The sequence below is a fragment of the Ornithorhynchus anatinus genome, chromosome 11, assembly GCF_004115215.2.
Source record: "Ornithorhynchus anatinus isolate Pmale09 chromosome 11, mOrnAna1.pri.v4, whole genome shotgun sequence".
In the NCBI taxonomy this organism is placed as follows: Eukaryota; Metazoa; Chordata; class Mammalia; order Monotremata; family Ornithorhynchidae; genus Ornithorhynchus; species Ornithorhynchus anatinus.
In genome coordinates this window covers 30,385,549-30,403,186 of record NC_041738.1, presented here as the reverse complement: position 1 = coordinate 30,403,186, position 17,638 = coordinate 30,385,549, and the positions used below count along the sequence as shown (strand labels likewise).

Sequence of the window (17,638 nt, the reverse complement as noted above, 5' to 3'; positions counted from 1 at the left end):
CTTCGGGCAAGTCGCTTCTCTGCAAAATGGGGATTAAGCCTGTGGGACCACCTGATGACCTGTATCTCCCCCAGCGCTTAGAACAGTGCTTGGCACATAGTAAGCGCTTCACAAACACCAACATTATTAATAATTATATTGAATAAAATTACAGTAATTATAATACATAATGTAATATCACAAAAGAGTACTAACATAACATAATAATGATGGTATTTAGTAAGTGCTTGCTAGTGCCAGGCATTGTACTAAGCGCTGGGGTGGAGAGAAGCAGCAAGGCTTTTGGAAAGAGCCCGGGCCTGGGAGTCCAAGGTCGTGGGTTCTAATTCTGCCCCCGCCACTTGTCGGCTGAGTGACTTTGGGCAAGTCACTTCACTTCTCTGGGCCTCAGTTCCCTCATTTGTAAAATGGGGATTGAGACTGTGAGCCCCATGTGGGACAGGGACTGTGATCCAACCCGATTTACTCGTATCTACCCCAGTGCTTAGTATAGTGCTTGACACATAGTAAGTGCTTAACAAATGCACAGTTATTATTACAAGCAAAATCAGGTTGGACACAGTCCCTGTCCCCTGCGGGGCTCACAGCCTCAATCCCCATTTTATGGTTTTCTGGAAGGAAGGTGGGAAAGTGGAAGTTGGAGTTTTTTCGTCGAGTAGCCCAGAAAACCTGAATCTCAAACCCGTCCAAACCCATTTTTTATGCTATATTTGAAGCGCTCACTATGTGCCAGGCACTTTAGCAATCAGTGGGGTAGATATAGACTAATCAGCTTGGACACAGTCCAGGTCCCACGTGGAGTGCACAGTCTTAATCCCCCCTTTATAGATGAAGTGACTGAGGCACAGAGAAGTGAAGTGATTTACCCCAGGTCACACAGCAAACAAGTAGGGGACCCATGAGTTCATAACAACGTCATCATCAATGGTATTTAGTGAGCACTTACTATGTGCAGAGCACTGTACCGAACACCTGGGAGAGTACATTACCACAGAGTTGGCAGACATGTGCCTTGCCCACAAGGAACCAACAGAATGCCAGAAAGAAAACACGTTTGTTGCTCTGTGTAGCTGTGTTTAGTATTCGAGGAAGACACCCCAGATATCCCTCTATGAGGAAAGCATTATAGTTTAGTGGAGATAGCACGGGCCTGGGAGCCAGAGGACCTGGGTTCTAATCCCATCTCTGCCACTTGCCTGCTGCATGACCTGCTGCGTCACTTGCCTTTCCTCTGCCTCAGTTTCCTTAACTGCAAAATGGGGATTCAATCCCAGTTCTTCAGCCTACTCAGACTGTGAGCCCCATATAGGACAGGGACAATGTCCGGCCTGACTAACATGTATCTTTTCCAGCACACAGAACAGTGCTTGATCCTAGTAAGCACTTAGATGCCATAAAAAAAGTGTGTGTGGCCAACGTGGAAGCCACAGCCCTGGGGAAAATTTACATATGAAAAAGTTGTGTTATGTTTAAAGCTTGCAGCGTGCCTGGAACTATTTTCTCTCTTTCATCCTTGTCTCTCATTCTTCTGAATCACTTGCTTGAAACAAACTACTCCTTGCGTGCTCCCACTCCAGAGTGGTGCCGAATTGTACATTCCAAACGCTTAGTACAATGTTCTGCACATAGTAGGAGTTCAGTAAACACTACTGAATGAATGAATGAATGAATGGTCTAACCTCAGTAACCGCCTAGTTTTAACTGTCTGAGGCTGTTTTACCAAATCTTTTAAACGTTTCCTCTGCCCTCCTTGCTCTTGGTTTCCTAATTTGAGCTCTTAAAATTCATTGGAAAAGAAAAAAGGAAATACAGAAGAGGAGGGAGTGAGTGTGGAATCAACGTATCTCAAGCTGGGTTTACTTTTTTCTTTCAGCTGCCAAAGATGTTTTTGTTAGGCATGTAAGAGGTGAATACATTTCAAAATAGCCAATAGGTGGTAGCAGTTGTGCTTCTTGGTTGCTCTTCTTCTTCATATTATTCAATAAAATGATAGCTGTCAAAATGTTGGGAATGTCGCTTTTCCCCCAGTTTTTTTTTCTCCTGGATTGAGGCTTTGACTTCTGACTTAGTTTTCTCTATTTAGGACTGATTGGGATCATTTATGATGTTAGTATTGAAAGGTTTAGGAGAGAGCTGTAAGTAGGTGTTCTCTCTGTAGTTGAAGCTACAACTAGATAGTCTCTCTGTAGTTGCAGCAGTTAAATTACCTGTTACTTTTTTCCGGAATCCCAGGAGATCATAAATGTAGTTGGAAGGTTCTTGTGATAGTCAAAACAAAACAAAAAAGAGTTGAACCTAGGAAAGATTGGTGTCGCAGTTATATATGACCCGCTAACTTGTGACAAAATTGAAGGTACCCTGAGATTGTTGCATTGTGCTTTTTCTAGTTGTCGTAAATGTGTAAATTATGTACAGTACTTCTAAATGACCATCCATCTCATTTTTTTAATTGTATAGAAACATATAGCCCATGGTTTGGTCCCAGCAGCTACCTTAGCACCAAGACCTGCTGTTCCACGCACACCTCCACCGCGTAGCCCTAATCCTTCTCCTGAAAGACCTAGGTAAATTTTAATGCTATTTTTTCTTTCTTTAATTAAATTACAAGTAATTTCTCTTGGTGTTTCAATAGAACATAAATGGTTTTCCAAAGGAAACTTATGTAATACTAATAGGCATTTTTATTAGGTGTTTATTAAGCACTGGAGTAGATACAAGATAATCAGATAGGACCCAGTCTCTGTCCCATACAAGGCTTACAGAAATCTAAGGGTTAGGAAGAGCAGGTATATGTAGATGAAATGTGTTGTCCTTTATTAGATCTAACTCTACATAGCCTTACATTTTGTATCATTTCTAAATGAACCTAGTCTCATTGACTGCTACTTTTCAGGATTTATTTTTTAAAGGTGTTTTCATTTTTATACAATTGAAGAAAAATTGTTTGCTTTCAACATAGTTTATAAAGGTTATATGTACCTTCAAGGTAAATGTATAGAAAATTTGGTTTAGGCTTTGGAAGATATTAATATTTATTACATGACCCTGAATTGATTATCTGACCGGACAACAGTGTCTCTGTCTCCAGAATTCACTTGTTAATGTGGGAGAGTATTATTCCCCAATTTTTCCACTTCAATCAATTGTATTTATTGAGCGCTTACTGCGTGCAGATCATTGTACTAAGCACTTGGGACAGTACATTAGAACAGAGTTGGTGGAAGCGTTCCCTGCCCACAACAAACTCAAAATCTTGAGGATTTCTCTCCACGGGATCAGAAATGGTGACACACACAGACGTGAATCTTTTTGGGGAGGCCGAGCTGTAGTGACGAGGTGAGGGCCTGTGATGCCGATAATACCTCATCTCTTCGTCATCCCTGCCTTCTCCCTCCCCACTGCTGAGATGGGGCCAGGGTGGTGGGGTAGGCGGAGAGGGACACCGCTGTAGTGGCCAGAGTCACAGGTTGACATCAGAACCATGTGCAGCAGTGGAGGATTGGCCAACCATCCACTGCTCTATCGTGTCTGAAAGAAAACATCTGTTTTTCCACTACTGCCCATACAACTTGGAGTGGCCTACTCCTCATAAGACCCAAGCTCTCTGTTTGAGTAGCCAAGCACGCTGGGATGGCAAACAGGACACAGGGATGATCATAGTGAGATTTCACTCCTGCCACTCTGTAGACACCACCTTAAAACAAAAACAAAAAACATCGTCTGGATCTGTGCATTAGAGATAGAGTTGGTGAAACCAAAACATCTAGCATAATGTACGCTCAATTGCTTGTCACCTTGGGGTGGAGGTTAGCTAAAGATTAATGCATAATTTTTAATAAGGAAATAGGGAAACTTTTATTATAACATTTAAGGAATCGGTGGTGTTCAGCGATTACTGTGTGCAGAACACTGTACTAAGCACTTGGGAAAGTACAATACCATAGAGTTTGTAGACATAATCGTTGCCTATAAGGAGTTGATAGTCTCCTGGGTATTGAAATTTAAGAATTTGGAGCATTGCTTAATTGTGAGTGTACTATATTACAAATTGATTCAAATTAGGTCCTTAGTATTGTTTTCATGTAGAATTTTCTTCTGTACTTGCATTTTAAATTTCGATCTTTGTAGTAATAAGAACAGGTGTTTGATTACAGTCAGTCACTCAGTTGTGTTTATTGAGGTCTTATTGTGTGCAGAACACTGTACTAAGTGCTTGGTCAAATTCAATATAAAAATAAACAGACACAGTCCCTGCTCACAACAAGATTATAGACTACACATTACAAAAGCCATCACCAGTTCTTAGGTGCAGTTAGGTCACTGCAGCGATGGTAGAAAATTCCTGTTTCTCTGCTTTCCCTCATCTAGATCTGCCCTTGCTGCTGCCATTCTGGTAACAACGTTAACCGGAAGAACTGTGGCTATTCCTCAGCCCCGACAGAGGTCACGGTCTGAAAGTGACACAACCTACTTGGAACAAGATAGTTTAATTGAGCCGTATGCAACTGTAACTGAACTCAGATTTGGGTAAGGGACATTTTTGTTCTCTTGCAGTGGTGCCACCTGGGGGGTATACTCTTTGGTAGAGGATGCACAGTTTAATATAGGGCTTCTTCTGGAGGATACTTAGGTCAAATGGGAATGGCCCTTTTAATTGTCCTGCACTGGAGGCATGTTAGAGCTGAATCTCTTTCATTACAGTTTGGTTTTTGCTATTACGGACTGGGGAAATCGATAGTCCCCTATAACAAAATAATTTTCTTTTACAACCTTGAAACTTTTTATTTTGAACCTACTCTTAGCTTGTAGTTGAATTTTTCAAATTACAAATTTTTACCAGTGTATCCTAATGCCTCTACCAAGCACTAGCACAGTCTCTAATTTATTTATTTTTTCTCTTATCCAGAGCTTCTTTCTACTTTCCTCTCCTTTTTTCTCTCCCTCCTCCTTGGATTCAGGTTTGCTCTCTGGTCACCAGTATCAGCCTGTGATAGCCTAAGATTGGGTCTAAGAATTCAAACTTGCTCCCTTTTAGAAATTAATATCGTGGAAACTCTGAGTCTTAGGTAGAGTGACAGTTTGTCTTTTTCCTATCATAACTGAACATTCCTAGGTACTTTTGGTACCTTTTCCACAGTATAAGGAATTGAGCCTTGGTAAATGCAAATTTGAAATGCAAAGTGCTTTATTCTCTCACTACTGTGTTTCTACCCTTAGAGAAAACTTGGCGAGTGGTCAGAGCAAAAGATCTTCTCTCCCATCTCCTGAAACAACAGGCTTTGATGAGGATGAAGACGTTGAAACATACCTCTCAGATGGCAATGGGCAGCCTATTTCTCCCAGCACGCAGACAGAAGTCAAAAGCTGTACAAATGATCCTCTTTATGCTGTGCCCCACAAAAAAAAGGTATTTTTCTCACATTTTTAAGTCTCTCTTGCACCCCAAAATTATTGCCTCATCTCACAGCCAGTTGGCATAATATTTCTTTGTGAGTGCTTCAATGGCTAGTCATTGCTTCAAGGTATACAGCACATGTGTTAGCCCATCTGTCTCGATTATCGAAGTCATTACTTCTTTCTCCTGAATCTTCCAAAGATAGAAACCCTCCGAGTCAAAATTTTTATTTGTTTTTCTTAATGTAAATTTCCACCCCAAACCAGCAATCTTCATATCCTCTTTGCTTCCCAAATGTGATTTTCCATTGTCTCTTTGTCAGCATATGCCCTTGCTTTGAGCCTGGTTCTGATGTCTGGTATTGAAGCCCTCTAACTGGAAGCTTGTTCTGAGCAGGGAACGGGTTTACCAACTCTGTTGTACTCTCCCAAGCACGTAGTATAATGATTTGCGTGTAGTAAGTGCTCAATAAACACCATTGATGATGATAATGATGATGTAGCATAAACAGTTTTGCTTCTTTCACCTGGCTTTTTCCCATTTTTAAATGCTTAAGCTTCAGGATCCTGCAGCCAGATGCTCCTAATTGTGGACTTCAAGCCTTTCCACCTTTCTCTTGCTTGTTAGTCTTCAATTCTCCTAAATAACATCCCAATGTACCGTGTGGGTGACACTCCCATCCCAGTCCATCCTTTTCTCCCTGCAGAGAATTCTGTTCCTCCTCAAATCTCCCAAAGTCTGCCCTCCCCATCTTCAAAGCTAGCCTTTCTCCAGAAGGCGTTTCCTAACTCATCCCTATCCTTGTTGGTCATGTCTCCTATTAGTCACCTTAGCATTCCTCAGTCGATCAATCAATCGTATTGAGCATCTACTGTGTGCAGAGCACTGTACTAAGCACTTAGGACAGTACAATATAACAGGCACATCCCCTGCCCACAACTAGCTTACAGTCCAGAGACGGAGAATTTGTATATCAGTCATTTCATTGCTGGCTTTAGTATCTCTGGTCTTACTTTTTTACCCATTTATTTTTTGACAACTTTTGTCTACTAGGTTTCCCCATAAAACTCCTTGTGACCAAGATGAGGTTATTATTAATAGTAATAATAATTGTGGTGTTTATTTTCCCAAGCACCATACTGAGCGCTAGGATAGATACAAGAAGATCAGGTCAGACATGGTCAGTCCCTTTCCCAACTGGGGCTTGCAGTACAAGTAGGAGGTAGTGCAGGTATTGAATCCACATTTTACAGATGAAGAAACTGAGGCCCAAAGAAGCAAAGTTGCTTGCCCAAATCACACAGCAAGGAAGTGGCAGATCTAGATTTGAACCCAAGTCCTCTGATTCCCAAGTCTATGCTCTTTCCATCAGACCAAGCTGCCTCTAATGTCATTTATGTCCTTAAGAGTCACCCAATAAATGCTGAAGATGAGGATGACACCGAGCTACTGTCATATAATCCCTTTGAAGAAAATGGGACCATACTATTGTTATCTCTTTTCCATCACTTGAAGATTTTCAAGCTTCTGTAATATTAATTGTAAAATTCCTTTCTTTGCTTTTTTTTCTACTTCCCGTAGTAGTAAAGATACTTAATGAATGCCCACTGGGAACAATGCACTATACTAAATGCTTGAGAAAGTGCCACAGAAACACAAGACTTGTCTTGTTTAACTGTAAACATATTGAAACACTGCCTCAGCAAAAATTTGTGTTAAATATCTTTGTGTCTTACCTTAAGAGTATGTTGTGCTCAGACATTTATGTAGATGGACCTTATTTCCACACTTTAAATATTTTGTAATGGAAAATTTGAACTGTACTGTCCTGACCTTTAATTTTATTTAGCATAGTGCCTAAAAATCTGGACTTCAGGTATTAAGATATGTTTTACTGTTTAATTAGACAGTTGATGACCAGAAGGGGGTACTCTGTCAATATATCTTGCTTTTTCTAGGAACAGAACAGCTGGATAAAATTCATTTTAGGGAGAAAAAATCCTAGTGATGATCCTAACTTTTTCTGTCACATTTCTTGTTTAAATTATTATGATAGGAGTGAGTGTCTGCATCATTTTAACTTTCAGGTCACCAGAGCATTCTTGTTTGTGTGAGCTGTTTTTTTTAACAGATGAATCCTTTTTATTGAACTGCTATGTAAGTGTTATTTGCAAGTGATTTGAATTTCTCTTGAGAATATCAATCAATGGTGTTTGAGTGCTCACTATGTGCAGAACATTCTGCTAAGCACTCAGGAGAGACCATAAGGATTTACTGAACTGCACAGTAGTGATCTGAAGGAATTCTACAGTCTGATGTGTTGGCCATAGCTTCTGTTATTTAGCTCATTGGTCAAGTTAGATTTAGGGGGCAAAAGTAAATTTGCCAAATTTTGTCCCTAAAGAAAAGCAGAAAAGAGAATTGGAGGATAAATTTGAATGGTTCGACTAACAATAACGGAAATGGGTTGTCACTTGGATTTACCCTTGCCTCAGGCTGCTGAAATCTAAATGAAAATGCTGACATTTTTCACTCTGAGCTGAACTGGGTCTGGACTGTTGATTGGTTAGGAAAATTCCATTCTATAAAAAGTATGTGCAATTCTGGAAAATATACCTAAGTCCCCCAACCCCAGCTCCTAAAAAAGTCCCTAATCTCATGAGGAAGGTTTCCCCTCTCAGTTTTGAAAGAGGTTGGAATATAGAAAGCACAAAATAATAATAATAATAATAAAAACTGAGGTGAGCTGCATGTGGCTCACGAGTTACAGTTTGGCCATCCCTTTGGCCTATAGATGGCTGTGCAAACGTTCATAAATGTCAATGCTTCCTCAGCCTCTGGATCCAGGAATTGCATATAAAAATATGTTATAATAATAATGGTGGTATTTGTTAAGCACTTACTATGTGCCAAGCACTCTTCTAAGCACTGGGGTAGGTACAAGGTAATCAGGGTGTCCCAGGTAGGGCTCCCAATTTAAATCCCCATTTTACAGATGAGGTCACTGAGGCCCAGAGAAGTGAAGTGACTTGCCCAAAGTCATACAGCTGATAAGTGGTGGAGCCGGAATTAGAACTCATGACCTCTGACTCCCAAGCCTGTGCTCTTTCCACTAAGCTAAACTGCTTCTCCTTTTCTTCCTAGTCCTCTTCATGTCCTTCTCCCTTTTCCATAGCTCCCATCTTTTCATTGGCTCCCCAACTCACGCATACAGACACACGTCTACTTGTCTGCATTGTTTTGCCTGGTGATCGTAGAAGGATGGAGTTTGGTCTCAGGTACATCTGTGTAGGGTAGACCCAGAGAGGAGAGCCAACCAACAGCTTTCTACCCTTCCCATCCTTCTGCTAGTGCAAATTTCCTTCCCTCCTATGCCAGTGAGGATCCCATTCATGTGTTGGTTCTCAAGTTGCTCTGGGTGGAGATCTAGCAGGAGGGAGTGCCTGTGCTATCTCATTTATATTTATTTATTTTTTATGGTATATGTTTAGCTCTTATCATGTGCATGCACTGAAGAAAGCACTGGGGCAGATACAAGATAATCAGGTTGGCTACAGTCCATTTCCCACAGGTGGCTCATGGTCTTAATCCCCCTTTTTATGGATGAGGCATCTGAGGCACAGGGAAGTGAAGTGCCTCACCTGCCTCATCTCTCACACTCCCTCCCCCTGCAAATCTTCGCTACTGCCCCACAGAGACCTCCGCTCTCTCGATCCCATCCGTCTTTCCAATAGCATCTCGCCTCACCTTGCCGCCCTGTCCTCTCTTCCCACTCTCGACGAGCGGGTCTCCGCTCTCAACTCCACCCTCTCTACTCATCTCGACTCTCTCGCCCCCCTTTCCCTCCGCCGCTCTCGCTCCACTAACCCACAGCCCTGGATCACCTCCTCCGTCCGCCTCCTACGCTCCTATGCTCGAGCTGCTGAGCGCTGCTGGCGAAAGTCCAAGCACCAAGCCGACCTCACACACTTCAAATTTATCCTTTCCTGCCTTAACTCTGCCCTCTCCTCCGCCAGGCAAAGCTTCTTCTCTTCCCTCATCGACACCCATGCCCGTCACCCCCGCCGATTGTTCTGGACCTTTAACTCTCTCCTTAGGCCCCCTGTTCCTCCCCCTCCCCCATCTCTCACCCCTAATGATCTGGCCACCTATTTCCTCACGAAAATCAACACGATCAGGTCTGAGCTCCCCAAAGTCACCCCTCCCCATCTCCCCTCCCCCCCAACAGCCCCCTCCCCTACTTTCCCATCCTTCCCTGAAGTATCCTCAGAGGAGATCTCCTCCCTCCTCGCAAGTGCTACCCCCTCCACCTGCGCCTCGGACCCCATTCCCTCTCACCTTCTTAAAACCATCGCCCCTGCCCTCCTCCCTTCCTTAACTTCTATTTTTAACCACTCAATCTCCAAGGGCTCCTTCCCCTCTGCCTTCAAACATGCCCACATCTCCCCCATCCTAAAAAAACCCGCTCTTGACCCCACTTCCCCCTCCAGTTATCGTCCTATCTCCCTACTACCCTTCCTTTCCAAAATCTTAGAACGAGTCGTCTACAATCGATGCCTAGAATTCCTTAACTCCCATTCTCTCCTAGACCCCCTCCAATCTGGCTTCCGTCCCCTCCACTCTACCGAGACTGCTCTCTCTAAGGTCACCCATGACCTCCTTCTTGCCAAATCCAATGGCTCCTACTCCATTCTGATCCTCCTTGACCTCTCTGCTGCCTTTGACACTGTCGACCATCCCCTCCTCCTCCATACCTTATCTCACCTTGGCTTCACGGACTCTGTCCTCTCCCGGTTCTCCTCTTACCTCTCTGGCCGATCATTCTCGGTCTCCTACGCTGGAGCCTCCTCCCCCTCCCATCCTTTAACTGTTGGAGTTCCTCAAGGGTCAGTTCTTGGCCCTCTTCTGTTCTCCATTTACACTCACTCCCTCGGTAAACTCATCCGCTCTCACGGCCTTGACTACCATCTCTACGCAGATGACACGCAGATCTACATCTCCGCCCCTGTCCTCTCCCCCTCCCTTCAGGCTCGCATCTCCTCCTGCCTCCGGGACGTCTCCACCTGGATGTCGGCCCGCCACCTAAAACTCAACATGAGCAAGACTGAGCTCCTCATCTTCCCTCCCAAGCCCGGTCCGCTCCCAGACTTCTCCATCACCGTGGATGGCACGACCATCCTTCCCGTCCCGCAGGCCCGCAATCTCGGTGTCATCCTTGACTCGTCCCTCTCGTTCACCCCACACATCCTATCCGTTACCAAGACCTGCTGGTTTCACCTCTACAATATCGCCAAGATCCGCCCTTTCCTCTCCACCCAAACGGCTACCTTACTGCTACGGGCTCTCGTTATATCCCGGCTAGACTACTGTGTCAGCCTTCTCTCTGACCTCCCTTCCTCCTCTCTCGCCCCGCTCCGGTCTATTCTTCACTCCGCTGCCCGGCTCATCTTCCTGCAGAAACGATCTGGGCATGTCACTCCCCTTCTTAAACAACTCCAGTGGTTGCCTATCGACCTCCGCTCCAAACAAAAACTCCTCACTCTAGGCTTCAAGGCTCTCCATCACCTTGCCCCTTCCTACCTCTCCTCCCTTCTCTCTTTCTACCGCCCACCCCGCACGCTCCGCTCCTCTGCCGCCCACCTCCTCGCCGTCCCTCGGTCTCGCCTATCCCGCCGTCGACCCCTGGGTCACGTCCTCCCGCGGTCCTGGAACGCCCTCCCTCCTCACCTCCGCCAAACTGATTCTCTTTCCCTCTTCAAAACCTTACTTAAAAATCACCTCCTCCTAGAGGCGTTTCCAGACTGAGCTCCTCTTCCCCCTCTACTCCCTCTGCCATCCCCCCTTTACCTCTCCGCAGCTAAAGCCTCATTTTCCCCTTTTCCCTCTGCTCCTCCACCTCTCCCTCCCATCCCCACAGCACCGTACTCGTCCGCTCAACTGTATATATTTTCGTTACCCTATTTATTTTGTTAATGAATTGTACATCGCCTTGATTCTATTTATTTGCCATTGTTTTTACGAGATGTTCTTCCCCTTGACGCTGTTTAGTGCCATTGTTCTTGTCTGTCCGTCTCCCCCGATTAGACTGTAAGCCCGTCAAACGGCAGGGACTGTCTCTATCTGTTGCCGACTTGTTCATCCCAAGTGCTTAGTACAGTGCTCTGCACATAGTAAGCGCTCAATAAATACTATTGAAAAAAAAAAGTGGCTTGTCCAAGGTTACGCAGCAGACAAGTGATGGAGTCAGAATTAGCACTCAGGTCCTTCTGACTCCCAGGTCAATGCCCTATCCACTAGACCACACTGCTTTTCTTTTTGGGTTAGGACTGAAGAATGTGCATCCCAGTGATTAGGATGGGTTGTTGCCCTGGCTCGCTGACTCCAAGTTTATCCTTACAACTGTTGTGACAGAAGGAAGCTATTCACATCTCAATTGAAGTTGAAACTGGAGTTTTCATTTATCAAGCCACTCTAAATTTAGGAAACTGATTGAAAGACAAATTCTTTTTTTTTCCAGTTGTTATTGGTCAATCTACCCTAAAGAATGAGAGGCATAGGATGCTAAGCCTAGGCAATTTTGTTCTTTACTATAAACTAATTTACCTACATCCCGATTAAGCCCTCTTTTCCCCGGCTCGCTCTCCCGTCCGCGTCCTCTATACACTTGGATCTGTGACCTTTGGACATTTGCTATTCACCCCACTCCCTACTCCACAGCCCTTATATACATATCTTTAAATTATTATTTTATAAATGATTCATCTTAATGTCTGGCTCCACCTCTAGATAGTAAGCTAATTATGGGCCGGAAGCTGTCTGCTCATTCTGTTGTATTGTACTTTTCCAAGCACTTAATTCTGTGCTCTGCACATAATAAGCACCCAATTAATACCATTGATTGATTAATACCTCCCTTTGTCTCCAACTATGCCCTTTTCTAGGAAAGAAATTTCAATATCCATTCCACAAACTCCAAAATTACACAAATTGCATGTTCAGTTTCGTACAGCTAAGCCGTAAAAATCCTGTCCCACAATGGGAAAATCAACTAATTATGCCCTTTTTGTAATTGCTGGACTTTTTCTGTAAAAATCTGTTTTGGGCTCTCCAGTTCCCACCAATTGCCTGAGTACTCTTGGAATTGAGCCCATCACTGAAATAGTTGTATAATTGGATAAATTTTGTTCTCAGCCTTTCAGTACAGTTCTTTTGTCTTCTTACAGATTCAATGATCAGCCACTATTAATTTGTACTTTATGAAAATCAATGCCCAAAGTCAGGCATGCCTGGAGGTCCAGATTTTAAAAAGTAGTATGATTGCATTGAAAATACGAAACATTTTTCAGGAAGATTTCTGATTTCCCCAAATTTGTTTTCTCTGTGGTATGACTTTAGCTTAACTTATAAGAATGAGTAGTTTAACATGAATAGAGCTGACTACTAAAGTGTAATTTGGTAATTTATGCTAAAGTGATATAAAAATTCAGCAGTAGTCAAATAAAGTAGTAGAAGTGAAGAAGCCTGAATGTGCCAAGCCTTGGAAAATGCCTTGAGGTGTAGGAAAGGTGGGGAGAGGAGAGAAGAAGAGCTAAGACTGAGGAGAAATGGTTTTTCAATGACAAGGAGGTATACTGGTGCCATTTCAGAGTCAATTATGATTAAATAGTTCACTCAATAAAAATTCTCTATGACAGGGATGGGTCTTTCCCACTCTCAACATGTATATGTTAATGGAATTAGTCTTTGGAGTATAAAGGTGATGGTTTTTCTTTTTCTCCACCTTCTTGTGGTCATTACTCCATACATTTTTCTTTTTCACTTTAAAAGAAAGTGATTCTTTTGGTTTTTCATAGGCTTTCCTTTTTTTTTTTACTATTGTAGTTTTGTTTTTTGCTCCCCTTTTTCTGTTGTTTTTGTTTTGCCAGTTAACTTTCCCCAAGGCAATACTTTCAAACCTCAAACAAACCTCTCTTTTATGTTCACTTTGACACTTTTCTTCCTTTTTGACTCCATAATCCTCTTCCCTCAATCTTACATTCTGCATCCTCGTGCTTGGCTAATTCTAATTGTCTTCTCCACAACAGTTTCTTGGTAGAATTGCCACCCTACCCATTCCTCTCACCATAGCTGCCTGTGCATGCAATTATTCTCACAGTAATCACTACCTCATCTGGGGTCATACCCTTTTTCCCTTAGTCACTACCTCCACAGCTCCTCCATTTCCAATTCCCATGATTCTGGGTCCGTAAGACTATTAAATATAGTCTTGTCAAAGAATGGGAAGCAGTGGTTTGAGGAGCGGAGCAATGGAAAAGGCTATCTGAATCAGCAAAACGGAGCTCGGAGAAGCAGCAGCAGGGTAAGGCTTGGTGAAGAGATCCAGCTACTCTCCCCTTATGTATTCCTGCCCCTCTCTGAATAGTCAGTCAATCAATTGGAAACCCCTACCTATTTGAGCAGGAATTCCTGATAACCAACCAAAATCTTTATTGAGTTTATCTTGTAGACACACATCTAAGTTTTGACCAGAATGTAAAATTTTAGCTTGGTGACTGGGTGGATGAGGGAAGTCTCCCAGAGAATTATGGCTAAGAACTGTGCTATGGAGAATTGAAGCTGCACGGAAAATCTGAGAAACATCGCTAACGCTTAGTAAGCACAGTGTTCTGCACATAGTGATTGATTGAAACATCCATGGGTTAAGTGGTGCCCTGCTGTTCTTACTGGACTGGGTTGTAGGTGAGGTGGCCAGGGTGTTGAGATGTTATATCTTGATGATTCTAAATGTAGAGCTGGCTTAAACACCTCCACCCTCTAGCCTTCAAAATTTCTTCTGGTCAGACTTTAAAGGTAAGATATTTGTGAACTGGAAAATACACTCGGTCCTCACTTATTTGGGTATCAGTCGATCAATCGTATTTACTGAACACTTATTATGTGCAGAAGACTGTACAAGCCCTTGGGAGAGTACAGTATAGCACAATTAACAGACACATTCCCTGCCTGTAACGAGTTTACAGTCTAGAGGGGTATTGTAGATGAAAATTGAGTTGGGAAGAAATCTAAATTCTATGTTCAACTGAGTAATGTGCTTCACTTTGCTTTTGTAGATAGTCTTTGTTTAAGGGTGCATGACTTTATTAATGCTCTAATTCCGTTGTTCACTGAAAAGACATTTCTAAATAGGCTTATTAAGGTTAAAGAGTTTTTAATTGCAGTTCCTGATTATGAAGCATCATGATCATTAATTCTAAATAATGATTTGGGTATACAGGCACGTATGAACTTAATTACACTTTCCTTAGCACTCGTATACGTGTCTGCTTGATTTATTTTTGACCTTCATAGTTATAAATATTTATGTTTGCCTTTCGTGTTAGCGTGTAAACTCCTTCTGGGCAGGGACTGCATCACGTCTTTATTCTGTAAATCCCAAATGCCTAGTTTAGGGCACTGCATCCAATTAGTTCTCAAATGCTACTCCTACAACTCCAGGGATAAGATTTTTTTTTCTTATCATTAGGAAAGTGTATTTTAAAATGAGGTATTAAAGTCAATCCTGTAAAGAATACTCAGATCTGTACATTTATAATTTTGACCTTTGTCAAACTAGGAGAAAACTGCAGGGTCTCTTGGGGTTGATTGCAAAGAGAATGGGATTTCTTCTGAGGAAGATGAGTTTCCAGGTTTACCATCTCAACCTCAGAACACTGCAGTGAAAGGTAAAGAAGTTCATGTTTTAAAAAAATAAAGTTTACAAGAACAGTAACCATGTTATTTGAGGGTGGGAAAATGAATCTCATCTCTCCTCATTTAAGTACATTTATATGTCAATTAGCAATGTTGAACATTTAAAGATAATGGAGGAGAAAGACTTGCCTTTATATCCTATTTGGTTCAATAGTGATATTTCTTTATGTTCTTTCATCTTAATTGAAAATAAGTTTTTTGAAGCATGTGAATGGGTGACTTTATTTTCATTTAAACGAAAATGGGGTAAGAGAATTTTAATCTTCTTAAACATGGAGTTCAACTTCATGTAGTACTGCAGGATTTAGGAATTTTCTAGGGCACTATTTAGAACACTTGGCTCATACCAAACTTGGTATTCCTTTTACTACTCTTATTTTTCTTTGGTATCACCTCAGATAAGTAAATATGAAAGATAATGTTGGGAAATGTGGGGAATAAGGCAAATTATCTCATAAATAGTAAAGTTTTGCTTTCTATTTTTAGCAGAAGACATGCATCCGGTTCTGATTTTAGAGGTAAGCGTACTGAGTTAATCATTTGCTAATTGGGTACTAAATACCATTCCAGCATTTGCAAATAACTATTTCTCAATTCTCTCTTACTAGAACATATTTTATTCCCTTGCTTTCAAAATTAGAAGACACTCATTTTATTGAGGAAGAAAAGCCCTTTCCAGACTATGTTAACCCATTTTATTGGCAAATAGGAAATTCTGTTAAGGAAATATTCTTAATACAATTATTTAGCAGTACTATGTGGCACTGTTTATTCATTAAGGTAATTGAGAGGCCCACCCACGTTTTCAGTAGAAATTAGAAATACGGTATCATTCCAAAGAACAATAAGTGAGGAAAATGATCAAAATCCCAAGTATTTTCTTAAAAAATAGATTCATAGTTGATTCACTATCAAATGAATTCACCAGTAATAGAAAGAAATAACGTAGAGATATGGTCATCATGACCATAAAATTCCTACCTGTGAACTCTTTCCTCCCAGTTAATACAGTACTCTGCACACAGTAAGCGCTTAATGAATATCATCACTACTACTTTGATGAAAATGGCAGCTCCTGCTGTTGCTAGTCTCCCTGCTGAGGTGAAATTGCAGGCAAATAGTTCTAATCCCCGCTCCACCACTTGTCTGTTGTGTGACCTTGGACAAGTCACTTAATTTCTCTCTGCCTCAGTTATCTCATTTGTAAAATGGGGATTGAGACCACGAGCCCCACGTGGGATAAGGACTGTGCCCAAACCGATTTACTTGTATCTATCCCAGTGCTTAATATGGTGCCTGGCATATAGTAAATGCTTAATAAATACCACAGTGATTATTATTATTATTGGAATGTGGAACAGTCAGGGTAGTTGAGAAGAGGAATTGCCCTGCCTGTTGCTGATGCCCCCATTACTGGCTTCCTGGAGTTGATTTGTCTGCCAGGAGTCTGACAAGAGTGATCCCACAGCTCCAGAAGCTGGTTTTGGTGACAGCTGAAACAGTTCCTCTTCTTATCAGTTGGCCCAGCTGCTGTTGCTTGACTGAAATGGACTATTCCCATGTGAGTGGGGAGCCAAGTTGATGGGAAACTAAGAAAGGGTGAAATCTCAAGACCACAGGGGTGATACCAGCAGACAGGATTTTATACCTCGTATCTTGTTTCTTGCATTTCAATGCTCTTGTTTCACTGCCATTACATGATTTTTTTCTTGAACTTCTAAATGAATACAGCCAGCATTTAAATTATAGTTTTCCCCTCTAGGCTGTAAGCTCACTGTGGGCAGGGAATGTGTCTACCAACTCTGTTTTATTGTACTCTCCTAAGCACTTAGTACGGTGCTTTGTACAGTCAGCACTCAGTAGATACCATTGATTATTAATTCCAGATTCTAAGACTGGACCAGTGCTGTGCTGGCCTAAAGATCTTTAAAAGTATTTTGAAGGACTGAGAACAGTACTTGACACTCACCTCTAACTGCTTAGCAAAGTCATTAGTCATTTACATAGTTAAGAAGAAAAATCAGAACACCTTGAATCACATCCTAGGGAATCTTTATACTCAAGGAGTCTCTTGACAATCTAATTAGTTCTCATTAATTTGTATTCTGTAAGCAAAAGCATTTCAATGAGAAATGCTGTCAAGGCTGAAGAAATAACCCATTTTCTATTTTTGATTATTAAGCTGATAAGTTTCTAATAAAAGTAATAGTATTGATAGTATTCATTGTGTTTACTATGTGCAGAGTATTGTACTGGGGAAGAATACCTAGGAAGGAATTGTAAATGGTCCTTGACCTTCAAGAAGTTCAGTATAGTGTAGGGGTTGGGGAGAGGACTGGAGACAGGCACATGAGGAGTGATAAAACATTAGAACAGCATAAAAGACAAGAACAAATACCCAGAATAAAAGGAAAAATCAGTAGGGTGTTGCAGTTAAAGGAGAATTCCAGGCCCCACCCTGGCTCAGGGTCCAAGGCACATCCGCCATCACAG

General features: G+C 42.0%; 1 protein-coding gene across 4 annotated transcripts in view; it reads left to right on the top strand.

Annotated features, from left to right (window-relative positions):
• Nucleotides 1-17,638, top strand: part of CEP89 (centrosomal protein 89) — a 76,514-nt gene that overhangs the window by 1,725 nt on the left and 57,151 nt on the right. For 2 of the 4 annotated variants that reach the window (XM_029075098.2, XM_029075096.2), the window contains exons 2-6: nt 2,458-2,564; nt 4,369-4,527; nt 5,218-5,407; nt 15,009-15,117; nt 15,632-15,663. In XM_029075098.2, coding sequence (XP_028930931.1) covers nt 2,458-2,564; nt 4,369-4,527; nt 5,218-5,407; nt 15,009-15,117; nt 15,632-15,663 — 597 coding nt within the window. Of the gene's footprint in view, nt 1-2,457; nt 2,565-4,368; nt 4,528-5,217; nt 5,408-15,006; nt 15,118-15,631; nt 15,664-17,638 lie in introns of those variants that run through there. The other 2 variants (XM_029075097.2, XM_029075099.1) reach the window with 2 other exon arrangements.